The 25,840-nt window shown below is 38.5% G+C and overlaps 2 protein-coding genes across 5 annotated transcripts in view; one reads left to right on the top strand and one right to left on the bottom strand.

Moving 5' to 3' along the window:
- runx2a (RUNX family transcription factor 2a) overlaps positions 1–5,513 on the bottom strand; it is a 43,914-nt gene extending 38,401 nt beyond the window's left edge. The window contains exons 1-2 of the mRNA XM_026933977.3: positions 4,498–5,513; positions 4,148–4,276 (exon numbers count right to left, since the gene is read on the bottom strand). Coding sequence (XP_026789778.1) covers positions 4,148–4,205 — 58 coding nt within the window. The 5' untranslated portion in view covers positions 4,206–4,276; positions 4,498–5,513. The remainder of the gene's footprint in view (positions 1–4,147; positions 4,277–4,497) is intronic.
- Positions 1–25,840, top strand: part of supt3h (SPT3 homolog, SAGA and STAGA complex component) — an 83,778-nt gene that overhangs the window by 13,780 nt on the left and 44,158 nt on the right. The window lies entirely within an intron of this gene.

Raw genomic sequence — 25,840 nt, 5'->3', positions numbered from 1 at the left:
GTGGTGAATTTCGGAGCCACGGCTCGAAGGAGAAACCAAGGATGAGAGCAGCTGCCAATGCGTCCTCTCCTCTCCTCCACCGGCCCGGCTCATGCCTCACATTTTTACATTCTGTTTTTCCTTATAGCCCTTGTGTGTATCATATTATAAATATTTTAAAGTAATGCCCTAGTCAAAGAAAATCCCACATTCCAGCTGAGGTTAAATCAATAGAGCACGCTGGCTTTGGCTGTTGCCGGTGTTGGGTAGAACAGGTAGAGCCTTGTTAAGTGTGGAGCCTCTGTAGTCTCGGACTCGCTTCATTATGGTAGAGTCAAAACAGCCATCCGGAGTCAAAGTCCACTTATCTGAACATTAAATATTTTCCTCTCAAAAACTGCCCCGAAGCCTCCGCACACTAGAACTGCCTGGTAATTGAAGCCGTACCAAGGTACATTTAAGAACTCATGTTGGGCTTTCAATTATCCTGTTTATGCAGTATATGTTTCTTTAGCTATATCCTTTCCTTCTTCCAAATAGTCCCTTGAAAAGAAATATGAGATGCGGTAATTGGCTTAAGACTCCTGAAGTCTCTCAAATCAAACCCTACTCAGTTTTTTTTGACTGTTTGTTCACTGAAGAATCAAAAAAATAATATTTATTTTTACATCATGATTTGAGATTGTTTTGTGAGCAGATGGAAAATAATAAGTTTGTGAATGAAAACTTTTCTGTGAATGAAGACAAGATCGAGTAAATCATGTCTCGCTGCTTTTTACACTCTGATGTGATGTCTCTATGATTCATTTTGCAGATGGGTATCGTGTCATATGGCTTAGAGAGCAATTAGTTAATGGAAGAATTTGCCTAAGCTGCTGCACTTTTAACTCTAGGCTTCTTCTGAAATGCATTTCCATCAACATCCTGTTAGTAGATCTTCTCCCGGCGCAGTCTCAGTGTCCGTGCACTTATTACACAGCGCTGCGTCAGAGTGAGCGCGCGGCCTGGGGTGGCTTTGTGGCCACTCTGATGGTTTGTTGACTGGGTTCCTATGTAACAGAAGGGTTTTTTTTCGTGTTATGGGACTATTTATTGTTTCCCAGTTTTAACGTTGTGTTTGGCAGAGCCCGAGTCTATGGTTAAGTGTTTGATTATTTTCTCAGAAGCTCTTTGCAAAAGACCTCAATGCCTCCCTTTGTCATGTGGAGAAAGACGACAGACACACTCAGCAGTGCATGCTTTCCACAGAAGAAATGTTTATCACTCGAGTGAACAGTATGACACTATTTTGACATTCATGACATTATGAATGAGACATGGGTCCTTTTTTTGCTGTGTGTTTATTATGAGATTGATGTTGACTCGTAGGCTGATTGTTTAAGGTTAATGAAGTCAGGTGTGCATAGATGCGTATAATGAGAATGATTAAAAATAAAATCTGTCCGAATCTGCGTCATTATTACAGCATAGAAGGCATGTCTACGGTTTTAGAGAATAATAAGACCTGCCTTCATAGTAATGCTGATTGTCAGAAAGGGAATCAACACACCCAGACCACCCGAGCCACACAAAAGCAGTCAGTTTTATCGTAGGCTTAATGTTGCAGTTTCAGCATCATTTGTTTGTCAGTTCTAATTTTGATGTTTGTATCTTTAAACTGCAGCTTGTTTGTTTCTGATAAGATGATCCATCTTTCTGCATCTTCTTCCTGACTTGCGGGCGAGACATGGCACTTTGAAGTCATCTGGCTGTATCAGACTAAAAAAGCTTCCTTATCCACCAGTGTCCATATCAAATGACTTCCCAGTCCTTTGAAGAGCTCGCTCATTTTTCTTAGAGCCGTTCTATTTACCATGTGGTTTGCAAGCCATCGAACTATGGTTTTTTTTGTGGCAAGTGTGCTCTCAGACTTGCACCCTGTATTCCACTTTTGCTTCGGCTTGATTGAAATTGTCTGAATGCGTCTCGGTGATTAGACACATTGGTCCTCTTTATTTGGGAAATGCGCATGCTCAGAGACGTGCTCTAATTTGTCTACATTTTTACTACAGTTAGTAAAAAATTATTTCAAACCTTCGGCTAGAACAATATAAACTGTATTTGGGAATTTCACTGACTCACTGTTACCACTAAAGTAAATGGTACATGATGAGGTATTTGTCTTGACCATGTAAAATTAACTTGTTGATACACAGTGAAGTAGAGTAAATACACACAGCGTTAGACACATATGATTGAGGTTTAGGCAAAACGTCAGCGAGCAGATGTAACACACTTAGAAATAATAGTGTGTTAAAGACCCCTAATTAGGCTCTGGACATTGCTTCAACCTGGTAGTCAAACTAAACTCAGATGCAGCCTGTTTGCGTAAAAGTAAATAGATTTTAATACCAAAAAAAAAAAAATCCTAAAAAATGTGTACCCGTGACTTTAAAATGTTCAGTACATTCATTTTTAACACCTACAGGCCTCACCACTCCTTCCAGGCAAGTTGGGTCCATTAATATCGCTTTTCAGTGCAAAGGCAAAGGCAAAGTTGTGTTAACCAATTAACGCCATTAACCCTCGCTGCTCAGCCTGCAGGACCACCGTGCTCATGAAATGAGAAGCACATGCACCCGTGAGCGGTGTAACACACTTGTAATTGATTAGTGATGCCTGAAGAAATGTGAGTTTAACACCACGTGCTTGGATCATGTCTATGACAGGGCTTGCCTTCTAAGCCCTGATGTCTTTTACCATATACACTGTAATTAAATTAAAGTTTCAATTGTTTACTATTTGTTCAGTTTTGCAGTTGAATACATTTTATTCCCTTGATGATTATTGGAAAGGAAATTGTATTGAGGGAGTGTTGAATTATCATGTTGTCGCCGTGGTGTTCTAATTCAGAAATCTTAGTTATATGAATAATATTAAATATTACCTGTGGTAATAAAATGGCAAACAGAGAGCATTGAAAAACGTATTGAAAGTAAATTTATAGAAAATAAATTAAAAAAAAACATTCACGTACATTTATCTATTCATTTATCTATTAAACAATCTCAGCGTGAGCTTTCGTGGCTGGTCTTGTGTTTTTCGAGACACCATGTTTAAAGCGTTGGTGTACGCAGACAGTGATGACAAACCCACTGTGTGTCTCAGTGTCAGTATCAGCGCTGAGTGTTCCTGCTGGAGAAACCTATCATTTCCCAATTATGAGAAGCCTTATGCTGAAACTTCTGTAAGTACAGCATTTCATTATAAACTTCTACAAACTCTGCTGGTTATAATTTACTTTTATATTTTTAACCTGGTTATTTTTGTCTGTTGGTGTCCTGGACGTGGACGTTGCCTTGATTACTTAATTTAGTTTGCTTCACATTTTGCGTATATTAGTATATTTTAAAATGTCGTGGTATTCAAATACACTTTGCATACATTTTGTTTTCTGCGTGTGGTTTTTCATCCGTCACCTTCATGGCAGTCCTGTCTCTCTCTGGCCTTGAGTTCTTAAAAAGCAGTCCGCAAAACTTTTATAGCTCATTTCTGTCCTCTTTAACAAAAAGCCCCATTTAAAGACAGTTTTTATTTCTGAAGTCAGCTTCCTGTTCGTGTTTAAAGTCAAAACTAAACTCCTAAGGGGGAAAAAAACGCTTTGTAGGACTGCATTCATGTCTAAGAATTTCATTCCTATGCATGTTTCTATCTGAGAACTGAAATGCATTCAGGTCAAACCAAAGTGTCTGCCTGGGAATAGATTTAAACACACATACAAACACAATTACAACACACTCCCGCTCCCATAGTCACATCTAAACTGATTCTTCCACATCTTGTTTTAATGCAAGCCTGTAAATTGAAACGGAGTCACTGTTTATATGTTCGATGCCATTTTTTTTCCCTCCGTCATCATTCCACAAATATAGTTATAAGTTCTACAAACATGTCAGCTTCTTAGCATGTTTGGAAAAGTAAACACTGCGCATATTCACTGTCGTGAAGTGGCTCTCCTGCATCGTGCCCTACGCCTCGTAGGATGAAGTGTGTGTGTGTGTGTGTGTGTGTGTGCGTGCGTGACTGCTTATTGACCTGGAGCTGGTGCATTTTGCCGAGGTGGCTTCCGAATGACCCACGCCTGAACCACAGCACACTCAAATGAAAATAATTTTTTCACAGCACTTACCCCAGAAGAAGTTTTGCTGACACGGAGTGACGGAGCTGAAAAGGCTGTTAGATGCCATCGCCACACTTGGTTATATCCTCGCCAGATAACGTCTCCTTTCCAGGTCGCCGTGACCCTTGAAGTGCTAAACTGAGAGCACAAACCATATCAGGCCATATGGAAAAAATACTCAGCAAGCCTTACATGTAATTAATGAAGCGCTCACTACAGTGCACACTATGTGTGTATTGCCACATGTCAGAGAGAGAGAGAGAGAGAGCAGAGAGAGAGAGAGAGTGTAAAGCGCACACAGCACAGATATTGGATGGAGCAGAATGAAGCCGATACGAGTGTGGTTAGAGCGTACTTACTGACTTGTCGGGTCTCTGGGAGTGGGGTTGACCCGCGCCGATTAACCATTTACGCCCCAGTGGCTCCCTGCGCTCGTCTTGGGCAAAGCGCTCGCACCGCACTTGTGGTTCTGTGGTTGTTTGTGAGGGGAATGAAACATTCTCACCATCCAAAAAACGTGTATGCTTTCAAACACACTTTTTTCCCCCTCCTTGTGGGCTGTTACTGGAGAGGCTGGGTCATGTGTTTTGTGACATCAGAGCACAAAAGTAGAGTGAGACAGCCTCTATCGTCCTCCTTTCGCTCGTGCTGTGTTTTTTTTTTTTTTTTTTTTTTCCTCGTCCCGTCAGCGGCTCAACGTTTCCTCCACACATCCACAGGGAAGAATGAGCTCCGGCTCAGTGAGGAAGGGGCTGGAGCTCTCGACTTTTCAACAGAGCTTCATCTCATTTGCAGCACTGAGCACATGGAGAGGTTTTTTCCTCCCTCTCGCTCTCTTACTCACTCTCTCTCTCTCTCTCGCTCACTTTGCTAGAGTTTACACAACCCTGATGCTCTCTGATGATGATTAACAGTAAATTAAATCAGCAAGCTGCTTCTTTGTTTCCAATTGCAGCTCAGACTCATGACTGATATTCCTCAATCACTCAAATACTTAATATTTATTTGTATTCACCTTTTCTGGATTGCTTCTATGAGCTTTAAATGGATGGCTCAACAGTCTGTTTGCTGTGTGTGTGTGAGTGTGAGAGAGAGAGAGAGAGAGAGAGAGAGAGAGAGAGAGAGTGTGCGCTACATAATTGACCCTGTGCGCAGTGACAGTGTGGAGACTGGTGTAGGTTCAGTGTTAAATCACGTCTGTCTTTCTCCTGCTCTCTCCTGCCGCGCTCTCCATAGTGGGAATTAGCGGCAGTGATTCATCAGTGTGTCTCACACACCTCGCAGGCTGGAGCTTTGGCAGTGGCTCATAGCTGCCTCCACAGTCTTCAGCTCAGGTGAAAAATGTGCTGTAGTAATTCATGTCCACGTTTTTTTTTTGGTTCAGGGTCACACTGGGTGTCTGTAGTGAATGTGTTTAATTATTCATCCAGATTGGATTTATGATTTGTTGTGAGGAAAGCAGACTTGGTTGCTATTTTTGAATTGTCATAGTAAGAGTTATATTTTTGTCAAGTGTGTGTGTGTGTGTGTGTATATGTATGTATATATATATATATATATATATATATATATATATATATATAATAGGATGCACTTTGCTTGCACAGCTGATGAAGGATGAAGGGTGAAAGATGAAGACCGGGCACATCCTGTTTCTCTGGAAACTTTGTGTACTATGCTTAATTTATACTTTATCTATAAACTCTATTCTCTCTCTCTCTCTCTCTCTCTCTCTCTCTCTCTATATATATATATATATATATATATATATATATATATATATATATATATATAAATATAAATAGTGCCTTTCTAACCTCAAAGTCACTTTACAAAGTATACAGCTGCAATAAATGAACAAACACACACACACACACACACTAATATATAGGGTTGGACAATATGCGAAAATATCGTATATCAAAATATCAATACCACTATATATCAAAGCATTTGTACGATACATGATGAGAATGTATGACTATATAGATTTTCTAACAAACTACCAGCAAAACAATAGTGTTACAATTAAAAAAAATATTACCTATGAACACTGAGTAGGACCAAAAAACCCATTTTTTTTAAACATTTGACAAGTTTCCAACTGTAGAAAACTATCAAATCAGCTGCTTATTGTAAAAAAAAAAAAAACAAACAAAAAAACAAAAACATAGACATAAAAAAAGATATCTCAGAAAAGTTCACTGTGACATAATTTTCACAATATCTATATTATATTATATCATCATATTACCCAGCCTTTTGAATAGGTATATATGTATATATGTGCTGCAGCATGGTTAAATCACATATAAGATTTATATGTGCTTTTTATGTATAAGAATTTTCTTAATTTATTGTATATGTTAATTTAAACAAAATTAGCATAGTATGCAAAGTTTCTAGGGAAACAGGAAGTCTCAGACAAAAGTCCTTCATCAGCTGTGCAAGCAAAGTGCTTTTATAGCTCTAGGAGCTTTTTTTCTAGACCACAAGTGTTGTATAATTAATATTAGAACATTTGCTATATATATATATATATATATATATATATATATATATATATATATATAATATAAAATCTCATCTCTTATGGCTATACAGGATGTGGCCAGGCTATAACAGGAAACATTTCAGCCACAACTGCCTCTTAAGGCTCCAAGGTGATGTGAAGTGATATTCCTTCAGCAGTGCATTAAGCATCAATCACATTCAGTGCGGTGCTATTGTACTCTCCTCCTCTGTGGAAATCACATATATACACACACACTGCCACAGACCTCACTGCCATGCCGGATTCCACACACCTCATCATTTATTTAATGATATTTCATATGTATAATTTTCTCCTTAGCATGTGTCCGTGCTGCAGTCGGGGTGTCCGTGCTGTTTTAGGTGAGCTGTGGTGGTCCCTGTGCAGGCGCGCCGTTTTCGTGGCCAGTGTGTAAGGAGAAACCGGAATGTGCGGTGCCCGTTTCAGGCCGGGTTTTAGCTTGGCGAGCGTCACTGTGGACCACACAGGCATAAACAGGGCTTTAGATGGTAGAACATTATTCCTGGCTTGTGCAAAAAGCCACACTAATGCCTCTAGGAGACATTGCTCTCCCACTAGGTGATCTGAAAGATTACAAAAATTACCAGCGTTGTTGGATTTGCCGCTGCAGAAGTGTTAAAAGGGTCAAAGTGCTCTGATGACCACACAGAGATGACCTTACGTTGTCAAAGCTGAACTGGAACCAGTGTGTCATAGATGCGACATTTTCGTTCTTTATAGGCCACTTATCCGATTTTTTTATTGAACTTTAAAGAACAAACTTAATATTTATTATAGTGATTTGGTAAGTTAATTAATCTTATATAATATTTCTCTTGTTTTAACTACTGACTCTTTTTTGAAGTTGCAACATTATACGCTTACTACTTGTACATTTTTCATAGCTTGACAGTTTTTAATATTTAATCATTTTTTAATGCTTAAAAAGGTTATACACTGTTTACTTGTTTAATTCATACCCAAAAATAGGTTACATTCAATCCAAATCCAAAGTTACATACAAATTAGCATGCGAAATTGGGGTTTATTGGACAAATACAACTTTATTTACTTACAAAACATGTTGTTCGGAGGTAGGTGGTTCAAAAATAAGAATTACTGTGAGTCTGCTGTGTTCATTTCTGGTGTAATCAGGGATTTTATCCAATACAAACACGCCACTGCCTACACTCAAGCTTAAAAATACAACGAGGCTTATAAATTTGTGCCATGTGTCTCATGGTCGTGTTTAGACCTTATGTGAATCAGATTTTCAGAGGTGCCCTTTTGTCTGATTTTTTTTTTTTTTTTAGTTCTGTGTTTTGCAAAAAAAAAACAAAAAGACAATCAAAATCATATATTTTTATAACTAGTTTTAGGTAATGATGAGTAAATAGTGTACATTTGGCTGGCGGAAGTGAAGACGACTTCAGGTGCAGGCGTGAATTAAGGACTAATGAAAGCTATGTCAGTTATGTGAAGAAACTTCTGCTCTCTCTCACGCGCACACACACACACACACACACACACACACACACACACACACAGCTACCTCTTAGTGCTTGGTCATACTTGGCGGATTTTGTCAACTCCAGTGGCTTTTTCTTGCGGCAAGGGCACTTCTTCAGAGCGGCAATTAAAGGAGAAGAGCCTGTCATTTTTGACAATTATCACAAGTCCAGTTGCCTAGCAAACTGGCACTCACGCACAGTGACGCTCAAAATGATGTCAGTTTGAGCGTAAGACCTTACAATGTCATTTTACGTAGAGGTAGAGGTAAAGAAACAACTTCTGTGTGCACATGGAGTTTATGGATTATTCACGTTCGTCTTTAACACGTCATCAGCATGAACAGAAAATATGCGGTGTTTGTAGATTAACACCTGTCTGTATTGTACAATAAAACTCCTAAGTAAAATATTATATAATATCCTTGTTGAGTTTTTATTTAGTTTATGCATCTAATATGATCTGCTTAAAGCTTTATGCTACTTATATGAATATTTATTCCAAACCTGATTCACACATTTTGTTTCTGCCACTATTATTTTCTGAACATAATTTATTTTATTTGCAAATTTTGGTTTAAAAAAATTGGCCATAGAATTTTAAAATAATAACCATATAAAACCATATACTTTGTGATCTGCAATTCCCTTTTTAGCTCTTATGGCTAATTCTGTAAAATTTGTTTCTGTTAAAAATGTCAGACACACAAAGGATCAATCATTCAGCCACGTTCACTTGCGAGAAGCTTAAATTGTATTATAATGAACAACATCAGGATTCTCTGGTAATCAAAACGCAGGGATTTAAATTGTATTACTGTGAGTGAAAGTGATACGCCACTCTTTACTCTCATTTCTCTCTGTTGCGAGTTTCCAAAGAATGTCTGGATGTCTTGCGCTTTCCCTCAGACTCGAGGCTGCGCTTATTTTCTCAACTTAGACTTACATTTGTTTAGAATTTGTCCAGAGGAGGAAAATTCTGGCTCTTTTCAGACGTCTCGATGCATTGCTGTTGTTTTCTGGCTTGTGGTCTTGTATTACCAAAAAGGGAACTTCCAGTTGCAGCATTTCTATGTGAGGCATTTTTGTAATGAATTGAAATAAACGACTCTTCTGAAATTTAAGGAATGGTCTATTTTTACCCCAAGTATTCAACAGCGTGTCGCTCTCTCATATGTTACTGTTTCTCCATTTTCTAGCCCTGTTTTAGTAATTACCATAGAAACAAACACATGTTTAGTGCAAATAAAACCTCGTTTTTGATGTCTAATTGCTCGCTTTTCCACGCCTCGGCTTTGGTAATGGATTTAAAAAGGATGAAAGGAAATGAAAGAGGACATTGTAATTAATTTAGTCACGACTTTACCCTCTCTTTCAGGAAACCCTGCGTAACGTCTTTGTGACATGTACTCACAATGGTCTTAACCTGAATCGCATGTTTGCATACAAATAAAAGTCATATGTAAGTTTCACAAAAATATTTTGGCACACAGGGAAAAGGAAAATAATAATAATAATAAAGAAGAAAATTCTATGTATATATTTATACACTATATCATGGCCTTGAGTGACTGTATTGCTTTGAGGCCTTATTGCCTCCAGAGATGAGGTACCAGGTCTGATTTTGTGTATGGAGAGTAAATATGTTGTGAACTGTATCAGTATCACTGCGTCGCTTTGAAATGTTCTGATACTCGATATTTAGGAGCTGTTATTTATAAAAGCCACTGACATTATGGTGTGTTTAGTCATGTGAAGTTTTTTGGATGCTGCTCAGCAATCTGTGTGTGTGCGTGGTGTCTATGTGCGTGTGTGTGCGTGCATGTGTGTCTGTGTGTGTGTGTGTGTGTGTGTGTGTGTGTGTGTGTGTGCGCGCTTAACAGAAAGCCCATGAGCTCACAGCGGCTCTGCTCTATTTGCCATGTCTTTAAACCAGTGGCTTTAGCTAATATGGTGCAGAGGCCTGTGTTAACATGTGGTAGCGTTCAGAGGGAGCACACTTCAGTGTAATTCAGGTCCGTCTTCTTCCTAACTGCAGGATCTGGGAGCACTTCGAGGTTTTGGCAGCTTTTCCTCGAGTTTTCAGAAGCTACATTTCTGGCAGCTCATCTTGAATGTATGATGTAAAAAACGTGCATGAAGTAAAAGCGGATAGTGGCCTTGTAAAAACCAGGCAACCGTAACCGGCAGGTACAGCAGTCCGTGAGCTGGTACCTATATTTATAATTTATAGAAAAAAATAGAATCATTTATATTTATTTATATATATCTGTTTATGACAAAAATCCACAAAAAAAAACAAAAAGCCATACATTTACAGGAAGTACTTCTCTGTATGTTTTTGCCTTATTTCAGTAATAAATAATTGGTGGTTTTATAGGTTTTTCTAAAGGTACTATTTTCAGTAAGGCATAAAGAAAAGGTGAGCATGACCTGAGCTCTATTTCTGTGTGAAGTTCAGGATTTACCTTGCGAGTCATTGTTTTTGCATATTCTGAGTGGTTAGCAGTATTCAAATAAGAGGTGCAACTGGTCACCTTTCACGGCAAAATTTAATTTGGATTATATTCAAACTCCCATTCAAAATCTATGTAACTTGACGCCAATGTAAACTACACAGGAGACAGGCGTTAAATGGCACTTTTAGAGCTACGCTGTCACGGTGTACGTAAATAATGGCACATGGAAACAGAAAAATCTATTTGCCAATTGTACAGAGTGCACAGAGTACTTTGACTTTGCAAATTAGCTACATGCAGCAACATAACCAATGCACGCGTGCATCCTGTCACGTAACACGTAATCAATCAAAACGAAGAGTGCGATGAACAAATACGGAAGCTAAAGCTATAAAGATGAAGCAGCAGTGTGCTACGAGCCTAACACTTGGCTGATTGGTAGATTTCTTCCTATCTATAGTTACCTTTAAATCTCCTGTGTAAGGATTGTCAAATTGTTTTCATTATGATTTGATTTGAACGATTTTTAAAACATAACTAGTTTTAGATTCATTTTTCAGTAGGACCAAATGAATGGACATTTGTTTTTATACCAAGGACTGTATTTAGTGAGTTACGTTCCTTTTTATTATCACATGTAACAAAAATAGTCCTTTCCCCAGCCTTCTAAGTGGCAAATCTTTGCACATACTCCTGTATATAGTCAAGAATTATAGGAGTTTCAGTCAGACAAACAGATTTGGCCCTGTAATTTTTTTTGCATAGAAATCAAGAAATGATGATTATTATTATTTTTTAAAGAATTTTGGCTGATGTTTCACACTCACACAATTATTTTTGCATTGTATGACAATTATCCTGAAATACAGGCATGTACAATTGATAAATTTATCAATCTATCAATTTATCAATCAAATTTATCAATTTATCAGGCAAGTAAAAGCTCCAATGTGCTGCACAGTCCTGTGTTTTTAGGTGTCTGGAATTCTAATTCATGGGCTAAAAAAGTAGTAGCTGAGGTAATGTGATAACATACTGCACACTAGAAATGGTTTTATTATGATTGATTAATTATGACTATGAATAGGTTTAATGATTTTTTTAAAAAGAAATATTAATATTTTTACCCAAGCACATGAACGAGACAGTTTTTTTTATATCAAGAACTGTGTTTAATGTGTTAGTTTCATTTTATTATCACATGTAATAAAAAAGGTCTTTTCCCCAGTGTTCTGAATGGCACATTTTTCCACATAATTCTTGACATATCTGTTAAAACCCTGCCAGATGTCGTACACTGCCTTCTTCAGATCAGCTCTGGAGATTGAAAGGGTCATGACACAACTTTTACTTCTTGCTTTTGGTTCTTTCACAAAGACTTTTTCTGTTGCTTCTGCTTTGTGTTGTAGGATACACCCACATTTTATTTCTCACTTTGTTAAAGTAAGATTGTAAAAATAAGTCCTTTTTTTTTTATTTCTCTTTTCAAAAACAATGGGGGGATGCAAACTTTTACAGTCATCTGTAAGTGAGTCTTTCAAATATAGGAAAAATGAAATAATTTGCCCTGTTATATGACAGTGTTTAACATAACCTTGATTTTCCGGAGTTTGTATTGCCAGACTCATGCAGCCTTCACCAGCAGACAGCAATCTGGAATCTGTCTTAAAGAAAGGAAGTACGGAAATGTTCCTCTGACGCATTGTACACAGAGTGTGCCCAGACGTCACTCACAACATGATGGACTGATCTTACTGCTCTGCGCTGTCAGTCAGTCATTTTTCACTCATGTGTGATGGCCAGAGGCAGATTCCACACCAAGTGACTCCACTGTGAAGTCGATATATTTACACACAGATGATTGTCTATTTTATCTTGTGTTATCTGCAGTAATGGTTCAGGCTGTTTGCAGGATAACCCAAAGACATCAACGTGTCAGTATTTGTCAAACCTCACAGAACGATTGTCCGAGCTCTGTATGCTTTATATTGGGAAGCATATTTATTTTAGCAGTGCTGTGATAATAATTGCTGTCAATATAAATGCCTTGATCATGTGCTCGGAGTCTGAGACACAGAAGCTGGAGTGAAGAGCCGGAGCCCGAGCCTTGCATGATTACTCTGAGTTAGAATTTCAAAGGAGGAGTAATGTATACAGCTCCTAATGAATTGAGTCTGGTAATATTTATCCCCAAGTCTGCAGCAGCGACTACACAAGACGTGTGGTCGGAAGGATTCAGCTCCTTAGTGAACTCAACCGGGTTTAATCTCTGGAACAATGTCTCCTTATTAGTGGCTTTAGAGCCGTTTAACATTTAACACAGCTACAAAAGTAGAGGGGTTCGAGTCAGACAAATAGATTTGGCTCTGTATTTTTATTGTATAGAAATCAAGAAATTAGGATTTTTATTTTTGGGATTTTATTTGAGCTTGTTCAGTAATGCTTCTCAGCAGCACTACAGCTTGCTATTGTATTCCTGACACAATTATTTTTTTATTATATAAGAAAAGCTTGAAATTCAGGGGTTGACAAATAATACATTAATGAGCTAGTCCACTGGCCTTGAAAAAACTCCAGTGTGCTGCGCAGTGCCATGTTTTAGTTAACTGACTGCACTAAATAGTGGTAGCTAATGTAATATAATAGCGTATGACGAGATGGTTAGCTAGTTAATTGTTAGCTAGTTAGTTGTAGCCAGTACTTATCCTCTCCCGATGTAGCACATTGTGTTTGCGACCTCGCCAAAAAGTTAGCATGACATTGGCGAATATTTCGGCTACGGTGTCCTCTCATCGTAAGTAAAAATATTTTTTGAGTCTGGCTAAGAAACGTATTTTCTTTCGATATGTTGAAACCGGGTTGAAAGTACTTATCCTCTCCTGATAAAAGGGTTTGATGTAGCACATTGTGTTTGCGACCATTGGCGATTGTTTCGGCTATGACCTACAGTGTCCTCGTGTCGTAAGAAAAAATATTATTTAAGTCTGGCTAATGTTTTTATTTCTTTTTCCCCGATATCTTTAACTGCCATGTGATGGCGGTTTGTGTCAGAAGGAGAGGCATATGACAGCCGTAACCTATTTTACTTGGTTTTGTCGGTGTTTCAATATTGTGCTCGGTTTCTGTCAGTGTAAAGATAGTGTAGTTTGTACATGCAAATGAATCCATGTACTAGACATTGTTCTACCATGAGTCAGAGTGCGTCTTGGCCGATGTGTGTGGTGCAGCAGGTGGTGGGATTCGGAAGCATCGAGGTGCGTCACACCCTCCTGTAATGCATTACGTTTGAACATACATACCAAATGAGCAAGTCATTAGGAGGTCATTATTTTCTTCCTCTGGTTCTTGAACTAACTTGTCCTCTGGGCGAATAAGAATAAAACACTAATAACCCAGACGCAAAGTCTAAAATGACTGAGGGAGGCATTATGTTTTCGGGTTATCTGTCTATCAATCTGAGATTCTCTTTAGCACGATATCTCAAGAACTGAGAAGTAGTTTGTAGGATTTATATGGTATTATCACTGTAACCAGCAGATCAGCTGATTTACATTTTGAAATTGAGCCAAACAGCATCAAGGTCACAGCAAGGTCAAATGAAATAGTTTTTTTCTTCAGTAGCTTCCTTCAGGTTTGAAGTATATGTTAAAGGTATTTCTGGCATACAATTTACTAACAACAAGGAGTAGACTTGTTGGTGGTGGAGACATCACCGTCGACTCCGTTGGCATCGAGTTCAACTGAGTTCAACTTGTTTTTAAAAGGATTTTTTAAAAACCAATTTTCCCACTACATTTTATTACAATTCTAGAAATAATTTAAATAGTACAAATTCTAAATCTGCTCAGTTGTAGAGTGTTGAGCAGGGCTGCACTTGTTAAGTAGTCGGAGCCGTAATGTAATGTGTGTAGCTTTTGAGATGATGTGGTTAAGATTGAGCATGGTGAGATGGTAATGACAGTCTGGCTGAGCTGCTGAATGACCTCACCACACACTCTCCAGTGCCTTTTAACACAAGTCCCTCATGTTTTTTTAGAAGTGACTGTTCTTTGCTTTGGCAAACTAAACCGGTCATTTTCATTAATAAACAAGTAAATAATTCATTTTTTTCCCCCTCTCTTTCTTGGGTTATGTAAGTTACTGTCTGCTCGTACATCAAGTCTGAATTTCAAGTTGATAGGACATGAGGTAACATCATAGTCTCACGGCTGGAAATTTATAGGAATTTGCAGGAGAAAATTTATCCGAACGGTTACAAATGTTTATAGTTAGAATGATGGGTGGCGTTAGTGTTTGTAGACTTTTGTATAAAACCTTGTGCACAGTTGCTCTAACTCACTAGAATGCCTGTGAATTTTGCGTGAGATTGGGTTGGAAGAAAAGCAGCTTACGAGAATCATGGACATATTTTTCCTAAGTGTTCTTGAGAAACTGTGTTTCTATGGCTATTAGCCTCTGCACACATGTTTCTGTAGACTTTCTGATGACAAGCTACTCCTCGGAGTGCTGCTGCTGAGGCTCTCCGCTGATGAAAAGGAGCAATATAATCATAAGCCCCTTAAGACATGGACTAATTGCAGTAATAATGCTGAGGCTGGCGCTGGGGGAACCCAGAGTCTTCCTCCATGCTGAAAGAAGGCACGTTTCTCTGGCCAGCTCTGTGGCCCTGTGGTTTTCTGTCATCTTTTCGAGTAAATCTCCTCTCAGCCCCCCTCTCCCTATGGTCACTGAGCTGTCAGATTATCCCCAAAGCACGCTTCTACCATCAGCCATTTCTTTCTGCTCCTGCCCTTGTGGTTTCTTCTTTCAGAGCGCTGCATGATTATAAAGGTCAGTATTAAATGGAAATCTTACACATGTGCAGGTTTGCTTTTAAGACCTTTGGTCCCTGGCAAATTATCAGTCAAAACCATAGCACCTTTTCCCACTTAAACTGGTGATCCAGTGTGTTTTAGGTCAAAGCTTTCTAGGAACTGGAGACATGCTCTAAAAAGTGTGCGCGCACACGCGTGTGTGTGGGTGGGTGGGTGGGTGGGTGGTTGGGCATGTGTTCGTGTGTGTGTGGGTGTGCTAAGAGACTGTATCTCCTTCAGTAAAAAATACACATCTGCACTATTAAATTAGGAAAAAGCAACATTTATTAAGCTGGTTTACATAACTAAATTAAGTTATAGCTTAAATGAGTCAAGGTAATCAGTTTTCTGAAGTTATGTGACTAAACTCGACAGCTGAGGAAACACGAGTTTCACATTCAGGAAGTAGGGATCCTGTTCTGAATATCCTCACATATATTTCTCTTTTTTGCTTTCATTTGTATTCGATTTGTATTTGAAGAATAGTTTTGATTCACAGAATGTCAAATACAAAAATAAATCATAACACTGTGATTTGGTGTATGTGAGATTTGTGTATGTGAGTCTAGTGAGATTTTATGGTGAGTTCATAAGGGATTTACAAAGATGTAAGCCATTACATTTACATTTATTCATTTAGCAGACAGTTTTATCCAGAGGGACTTACACTTAGAGAATACAGTTCAAATTTCAGGGGATGACCGCAGCACGGTTGATGAAGAAGTAAAAATCTGTAGGAAGAACAGAAGAAGCAGCAACTAAAATTTCATCGATGAAATTTTATACACTCTTCATAAAGTGTTCCTCAAGGGTTCTTTGGATAGTTAATGGTTCTCAGATCCATACTTGAAGCTATTTTTTAATGAAAAGCTCTACAAGAGTTCCTCAAGTGTTCTTTAGATACGTAAGGGTTCTTACATTCATAAAGAGGTTCTACCTGAAAGTGTTTTTTTTAAATGAAAAGCTATACACTCTTTAAAAAGGGTTCCTCAGGGTTCATTCTTAGATTCATAATGATGTTCTGCTTGAAACCTTTTATCAACAAATAGCTATACCCTTTTAAATGACTTCCTTAAGAGTTTTTTTCTTCTCAGATCTATAAAGATATTCTGCTTTAAACATTTTTATAATAAAAAGCTCTTTAGATTTAAAAAAAAAAAAAACTGGTTCCAGAAGGGTTCTTTGGAAAGTTCTCAGATTCATAAAGAGGTTCTACTTGAAACATGTTCTTAATGAAAAGCCCTACATTCTCATTCCTCAAGAGTTCCTCGAGGGTTCTTTGGAAAGTTTAGGGTTCTAATAAGGTTCTATTTGAAACCTGAAATTTCTGTTTGAAAAAGTTTAATGAAAAGCCATAGACTCTTAAAAAAAAAAATAGTTCCTCGGTGGTTCTTTGGATAATTCAGGATTCTTAAAGTTTATAAAGATGTTCTCAAAGAGAAGCCATACCATCTAAAAATGGGTTCCTCAAGGGTTCTTTGGATAGTTACAGGCTCTAAATAAAACCTTTTAGAGTTCCTCTAGAAGGATGCCCTGCAGAACCTGTAACCCTTAGATGGAACCTTATTTTCTATGAACTAATGACAAAGCAGTCAGTAAAACTACAAATTAAACCCTAATACCAAATAACACACAATAATAGTGGTAAATAAGTCTCAGTATACTTAAGCAGAGCTCTAGCTGCTCTAAGATTGTGTGTTTTACTACTCAGGTGGTTGTTATGCAAATTTCTTTACAAGCAGATCATCTTGATAGTAAGTATCATCTTGTTAGAAAATGCTAAATAGGATTTTCCTTGGCTTTTGGTTGGTCAGGTTTTTACTCTCACACTCTCTCAAAAGTGCTGAGGTGTGTGTTTGTGATTTACATTTGCTATATTCTGCAGACGTTTTACTGTTTGCGTTTTTTTTTTTTTTTTAAACTGGGAAACAACCGAATGTTGTTGCTAAGGCCTAGGAAATAAATGTCAACCAGCTGTGCTATAGTATTTTTAGATTTGCTTTTAGGCACAGCGAGATGCTTATTTTGTTTGAGCACCACGTTAGATGTTAGGCGCTGCGTTTCACAGTGTCCCCCCCCCCCATGTTCCGGTTCTGCGCTGCATAATTGTAGGTTACTATTCATATCTAATCTGAAGGACCAGGCTTAAAAAACGCAGGAATAGAGTCGTTCCTCTGTTTTAATCATATGCACTGAGAGTAATTTGTATTATAAAAAAAAACAGAGCACAGCTGTCTTGTGTGGCCCCTGTGTGCCCCCTTTTTGTTTTGAGTCTCATAAATGACTGTGACTCTGTCATAACCACTCAGTTCAAAAGAAAATTCCCGTGCAACACTCAGAGTGACTTGCCTCTCCTCGTTTTCTAATTTGGTAATGATTCAGCTTCCTGGCTGCCTGATGCCTGTCCGAGTCAGTTTGGAGTGAGATGGAAGAGTTTGGGGGAGCATTCGGGACATGGAGTATGTTTCGGGTGTTGCACTGAGGGCAGCCCGGGCGAGGATGTGATTGGAGTCAATGGTTTCGGCTAACGCTGCTTGCGCTTCACACATATGGAAGCACTCTGCAGGCTGAGAGGATAAAGACTGGCAGTCTAAGACAGAAGCTCCTTAAACAGGCCTCGGCTGGAGCTGGGAGACCTGGGATCAGCTTTCTGCTGTTGTCATGTTGCACGGGCTGCAATATATAATTAGCGGAGGGGAAAAAAATATTTGCAGAACACAGTGTGCTTCATCCAGTTTTTTTTTTTTTTTTTTTTTTTTCCCCTCTTCGTTCAGGGTTGGCGTTACAATGCTATTTGATTTGCTTGGAGAAAAAAAAACCCAGACACTACTATATGCTGCTTTCTTATTTTTTTTGAGAGCAGAACTATATGTTCCATTTGCTTTTCAACTCACAGCTCAGCATTTGCATTGAATGTTGTTGGGGGACAGCAGAGTGTACATAACCTGAAAGAATCTGACGTTATCCCAACATCCCTCATATTGTGCTGCCTGACTCCATTTTTGTTAGGTAAAACGCTGTACTCAAATGAAATGGGATGGGAGTCTAATGGTCTATGGGATCAGAAAGGCACCCACCCCAGCGTAAGGCCTCAGCAGGTGCTTGTGCATTTGTCCCTCAGGATGTGGCTTTCTCTTGGGCCAATTGTTCTAAACAAGAGAAACAGGTCGTCCATGAAAAAGGAAACAAGGCTTGTCGTATGTGTTCAGTATTTGAGGTTGAAAAGTGCCCTCCCTTCACCATATTGGCTCTAAAGGTCAGCTCGCACTTATTAGAATCTGTTCCTGGTTCTGTCTGTATTAGTATTTACAAACCAAATTAATAATGCTTTACTATTTTGCAAAATAATTAGCATTTCTGGAAAACTGTTGCCCCATCAGCTTCCTCTTCAGGTCATCAGAGTTCAATACTAGGTCCGTTTTGTTTATACTTTCATTTAGTTTTTTTTTTTTTTTTCTTCAATGTTTTGAAAAAGCACAATTAGAGAGCAGCCTGGCAGCGCTACAGCGACTGTTGTTCAGTATCTACTTTACCAGATGGCTAGAACAAGTTTCTTCTCTCTAAGGGTGTGGTTGCAAAACTGTGCTTTTAATTCACTTGTTAAACCCTTAATGACCAATATGATTGTGAAAGAGCTCTCACTGTCGCTCTAGCTGGGGACATTCTCATGTGAAATTGTTTTATGAACCCTTAGTGCACATTTATACAACTCACTCATTTATCTAAGCGCTTTCTTGAGATTTACAAGGACAATTGCAGAAAACCAGGCTCCATAACAGGAAAAATGTAGTTAAACAAAAAAATTCCCCATGAACAGGGCGGTTAAACCAGACTCTCGAAATATACCATCGACAGAAGCTGTGGTCGGGTTTAAATGCTGTTTTTGCGTTTTCTTCAGTCTACCAATACCAACCATATCCTGTTATTGCAGTAATGGCATTTTTATTGGAGTGGGACTGATAGGAGTGAAATGTAGATTTCCTTTTTCCTGACCCTGATTAAAATGTATGTCGCTCTGAAACACGATTAGGCTTGATCCTGGGCCACGGACAGTGTGTGCCACTTTATTAGTGGTATTGAATAGTGACACGGTGGTCGTGCGGGTGGTGCTCGCGCCCTAATCTTGCTATTTGCTGTGGTCTTGTGTTGGTCTATGGTTTGGATCTTGTGGTGCTGGTTTTTGAACAGGCCTGCGCACTAAATGCTTCACTGCCTTTTCTTGTAACTTTCAGCACACAAAACATGCATGAGATTTGAGCAAAATGTAAAATAAGTGTTGATTTACAGCCTATAATTTCACCGCCTAAGCAGAGTGAAGACAGAGAAAGTACACAGCACAGATTACCAGAATGGACAGTCTGTTCGACAAAACACATGTGACTCAAAGCTATATCTAATAAAGCCTTGGTTTTTTCCAGATCGCGATGTTTCAAAGACTCAGTGCACCAGTTTGGCTCGACAAAATTTGCATTTGGACGTCAGTATATCGATAATGGTGTCAAAAAAGATGCTATGGAATCATCATTAAAAAATCCAATTTATAAAATAGTCTTAAAAGACAGAAAGTTGATTATACCAGCATTTCTCTGGTCATGATGTCGCCCTCTTTGATGTCTGATGCACTGAAATCCATGACGAGGCACAGTGCTGCATTGGCCTTCTTACAGCTTCAGGCTCCGTGGTTCCTGTCTCTGTGGACTTTCTGTGCATGTTCTCCCTGTGCCTGCATGGGTTTCCTCTGGGTTCTCTGTTTGAATCCCCTGAGAAAAAGGTTATAGTATGAATGATCATTTTCGAATATTCCTCGGTGCATGAAGTGGCTTTTGAACCTTCCAGGCAATTAGGAAACATGTCTCTGGCTCTGTTAATGGGATTGATTTTGCTTCCTGATATTTGTTGGAAAATATTTGTAAGTGTAATTGTAGGCCTAAAGTTTTGTTGTATATTGGGTTGTACTGCACCAAAATTGAGCCTCGGACTGATATTTGTCCCAAATGCTGGGCCATTATCAGACCGGATTTTACATCTGATCCACTGGTGTATTTTTACATGACTTGTAAAATGAATTTCATAAAAAGATTTATAAAAACCCTATGTGTAAACATTATATGTAGGCATTCAGCATGTTTAGCTTAAGCCTTTTATAGGCTCTTGTAGTTATAAACTTTACTCCAAACTCATCAATCTTTATCAGAATTACTGAAACCAAGTTTAATTGAGAAATTAGTGTGACCTTGATTAACTATTACTTGACATTGAGAATGATCTGAAACTTCACTGACTTTTTCTGAATGGAGAAATGTACTACTTCAAACCAAAGGATGTTGACTAAATAGTCAGGTCTTTCAGGTAAGTAGTCAGGTCTTTCAGGTCTTAATTGTTGTTGCAAATATTACCAGTGTAAAAAAAAAAGAATAATATAAACACACCTCTAATGGAAAGCAGAAATACTGTACTTCAGCTCAGACCACTCTTTTCCAGCAACAATGTTGATAGACTGAGTCATGATGTTATAAGATTAAGCTAAGCTTTTGAAAATAAAAAGAGGACAAGGGGAAAAAACCGGACACCCTCTCAGGTTTAACTTTAATGCGTTTTTAACACAGCGAAAGCCTCTTTATCTCTCTACAAACACAAGACGCTTTAATGTGATTAGGAGAGAGGGAGAAAGCACACGTCAGTAATCACTATTCATCTTCATTATGTGGTGGTGAGCGAGCCACTGATCTGCAGGTAGCATGTGTTTATGATAAAGCCGTCCTCCAGGGGTTTTCTGTGCAGGACAGCGGGGGTCACATGTTGTCCAGCACCCAGACCCAGCTGGTTCTCTGCACTGGTGTTTAACTCCAGATAGAAGTGTCCTGACTCCGAAAGGGTTAAATGCATAATCTTTTTTTTTTTGGACATGACCTCTCTATTTTTGTGATGTGGTGCTGTTTAAATCCCATTACAAATCGCATGCTAAATCACTAACGACATACTGTTTTAAATTATTCAGGAAATGATTTTGTAGATTTGTAGACGTTAATGTGAAAAAACAAAGCGATTATGTCTTTGCTTTGTAGTATTCCACTTTGCTGAGGGGGTTTAATGAGCCATAAAGGAATTAATCTGTAAGGAATAATACAGGACAGGGCTAGCTTTTATAGGAAAATAATAAATGACAAGGCTAATGGTGCACCATTGACACCCTGAAGTTGTGGCAATGCCACGCCTGATATTAACAGCGCATCCTGAAGTGTTTCATTCCTCTTCTAACACAACAATTAAACTTTTATATTAATTTAAAAAATGACACATCATACTCTTTAACTATTTATAGATACATTTACACTATATGACCAAAGGTTTGTGGATATCTGACCATCTCACCCATATGTGGGCCTTCCCCAAACTTTTGCCACAAAGTTGGAAACACACAATTGTACAGGATGTCTTTGTATGCTGTCGCATTTCAATTTCCCTTCACTGGAACTATGGGACCCAGACCTGTTCCAGCATGATAATACCCCTGTGCACAAAGCAAGGTCCATTTTTGGCCAAGGCTGGTGTGGAGGAACTCGAGTGGCCTGCACACAGCCCTGACCTCAACCCCACTGAACACCATTGGGATGAACTGAAGTGCTGACTGTGTGTCAGGTCTAACCTGTCAGTGTCTGACTTCACTAACGCTCTTGTGACTGAATGGACACATCCCCACAGCCACGCTCCAAAATCTAGTGGAAAGCCTTCCCAGAAAAGAGGAGGTTATTATAACAGCAAAAGGAGACTAAATCTGGAATGGGATGTTCAAAAAGCACATATGAGTCTGATGGTCAGGTGTCCACATACTTTTGGCCATATAGTGTAATATAGTGGGACATCCATGAAACAAGGTTGTGTACTGTTGTTCCCTCACCAGACTGACATTTTTTAAAATAATAAAATAGACTTTTATTAATAATAATAATAATAATAATAATAATAATAATAATAATTATAAAAATAAAATGCAGCTTGTCATGTTACAGAGAACTGGCAGAACCATCTGTCCTTAGACTTTGCTGTAGTAGGAATCTTACTGACCATTACAGAGCACTGACACTGAGACTCCTTCCATAAGTTAACTCTCCTTACAGGAAGCTTCATATCAACGATTATACATTTTCTTTACCACATTTTTTAAAAAATCAGTTTACTATCTGACTTCGATTACTTTGATACAGGTCCCAGTGAAGGAGTTATTACTATATAAACAATAACGTATTACAACAATTGCATTAATATAAATCTATCCCATTCTTATATATAAAAAAATATTAATCAACACTTTCTGACCAATCAGATTCACAAATTCAAAAGCGCTGTAGTGTAAAAAGTGATATGAATACTTGGATGTAATTTGCTATGTCAACGCATAATGTACGTTGCTAATATTCCAAGCTCTGAATACTGTACCGCTCTCATCTCCTCTGTGTTTGAGGAGACAAAGTCAAATAAGCGGAGTGTAATAAGTGCTGAAGGTCTCCGTATCGCCTGCCAATGCATTGAACAAAATAACAAACTCTGCCTTCAGTTATGACGGGGGCTGCTACAACTGTTTATTTTCCTGGACAGCCTCTGCCTATAACATTACGGATTTAAACCTTAAATGCATACCTCGAGGCAGTAGTGCCTCGTGACCTCTTTTCTCCCTCTCTACCTCTCCTAATTTAAAAAAAATTAAAAAGTACATTAAGTTCTGTAGAATTGCTTCAGTTTTATGTTTTTAACCAATTAACTAATACCAATATGGCCAAACTATAACAAAACAACCCCCGAAAAAAAAAAAAAAGTAGTTTCTGTTAGAGAATTGTATAATGTGTGACTCGGTGTGAATAGCAAATTTGTAATATAATCTGTTAGATGTAACAAAATATAACCATAACGAATGACAAACAATTAACTATAACTATGACTAATTGCATTTTATTTTCTTTTTCTTAATTTGGGATTGCCAGTGAAATGCTTTGTCAGTTTTACACTGTCATGGCCGTTGTATTTGATGCATAAATTTGTACATAGATAAGGTCTGCACAGAAAAAGGTAAAGGCTTTAAATGTTTGGAATGCTTTATTTGCTATGAGGATTTATTTTTTTTATTACAGTGATACCCCACTATTCACAATGCAGCAATTAACAATTATCTGTTACATTTGTTACTAGCACATAAACTACTTTTGAAAGATAATATTTCATATTTTCATAACATCAGAGTTCCCTCTTATACCCGTGTGGATCTCTGAGTGCTCATTTCCCCATATCAGAACTCGAGTGTGTTTTGCAGACTGGAGAGGCCAGCTTCAACTGTCCCGAAATAGAGCAAGTCCAGCCCAGTCTAACCCCACCCTACTGCTATAAACGCCTGTTAGCCTGGAAAACTCCACAGCCGCTTCAAGCACAGACACACACAGACACACATACTGTAAATCCACTCCTAAATGGAAAAATCCTGCAGAAAGTGTTAACAACTGCTCCAAGCTGAAATGAACTACTTGAACTACTCTCATAGAGTAGACATCATTAATATCCTGGTCACATCTACATGATGCAAAGATTTTGACGACTACAGACTTAAAAGAGTTCCATTGATTTATTAACAGTCAGAAAAAAATGCATGGAATAAGCAGCTTGACCAGCTGTCACTAGTGGAGAAATGAAAACAGCACAATAACAACAACAAAAATTCCACTAATGATCAAAAAATACCGTGTTCCAGGAACGCTGATGTTCATCTCCAGGATTGTGATGTCAGAGGCCTGTCATTATGTTTCACTCTCTCTCACTTTCAAGCCCGTGTGCCAACACACGACTGCACTTCACTCACCAACCTGCAACAGCGTCCATAAAATAAACACGGCTTACCTTACCCAAGTTTATTTTGGGCTTGAAACTGCCTCACTGACTAGTTTCTGTGCTTGCTAATGTACTCGGGATAATGCTACTGCCTTTATCTAACTTCGCAAGTCTGAAGCTTCACATGCACTTTGGTTTTTTTTTTTTTCCCTGCATTAAAATAAAAATATTATTCTTTAAACTCTGCCCACATGAATGATTCACAAGTGGCGATGCGTCACCATAAAACCTCACGCACTTTGGGCTTTTCTTGTGCAAAACAAGTGTTGCTCCGCTTCTCGGGTTACGATGCTAATTAAATTATGGCGCAGAGTCTGCTGAACGAATTGAATCATAATTCTTTTTGGTTAACCCTGAAACCATAATCCTGAGGATTCTGATCTTTTTAAAATTAAGAATCATTAAGCTGCAAAGTTAATGTCACCCTACAGTAAGTAGAATGAAGCAGCGTCTTTAATTAACCAGTTCCACAAAATAAATTGGGTATATTAACAGAAACCCAGTGCTCATTTCTAGTGGTGCAAATGGACATTTCAGATGAAATGTGGCCGTGTCTGTGTCTGTGTGTGTGCGTGTGTGTGTGTGTGTGTGTGTGTGTGTGTGTGTGTGTGTGTGTTTTCTGACTAGTACATGCTATGTAAATGTAAATGACATTCATTTAGGTTGAGTATATTCTATAAATAATCGAAATATTGCTTGATGTGTTTCTAAGCTTTGTTCTTGTGTTGCTTGAGATAAAACCTGGATAAGCCTTTCCCACTGGTTCCCGAAAACTTGTTTGCAGCTTAAAATAACATTAGCGCAGATCTTTGAACGTATTTAGATTGATTGTTTTCTGGTATCAGAAACGTTAGATGACTGTGTTTACCCCGTTTCTAAGTTCGACTAGGCGGATGGTGACATTGAGAAAGGCAGAAGGAGGCTGTTGCTGCACCACAAGCTCGTAAACATCAGCGTCCACTGTGCTGAGCGCACTTTGAACACAAAGCCCGGACCCAAACATCCAGCCCATTTTAGCAAACTAACTGCGCTCTCTCTCAAGCTTTTGTTTAGTGTCGTTTGTGCAGACCGACTCGTGCTGCCCGTTGATGTAAACACACGGGGGCCACGGGCCAAACCAATGATCCTGCCTAGCTCAGATCAACATGCAAGGGATTATGTACGTCTGCACTGCACTCATGTATGTCTACTACTGTGACAGGAAGAGGAAAAACAGCATGTCAGACTCGCTGCATGTTCACAATTATGAGCCTGTTTATTACTCCATATATCTGACAAGTTATTTTCCTACTTGCCTTTATCCGCTCTGGTTTTGTATCAAGTGCGACATTGTATTTAAAAATGAAATTTATTTCGGAGTTGCAGTTGAGGCAACATTTATTTAAAGCATTTTTTTTTTCTTTCCAAATCCAGTCTGCAAACTTCCTATATGGCGACTGTTGTCTCGCTGGTTTCCTGAGCAAAACTAAACTGCT

Source organism: Pangasianodon hypophthalmus, chromosome 10 (assembly GCF_027358585.1).
Source record: "Pangasianodon hypophthalmus isolate fPanHyp1 chromosome 10, fPanHyp1.pri, whole genome shotgun sequence".
Classification (NCBI taxonomy): Eukaryota; Metazoa; Chordata; class Actinopteri; order Siluriformes; family Pangasiidae; genus Pangasianodon; species Pangasianodon hypophthalmus.
This window is presented reverse-complemented; position numbering and strand designations above follow the sequence as displayed.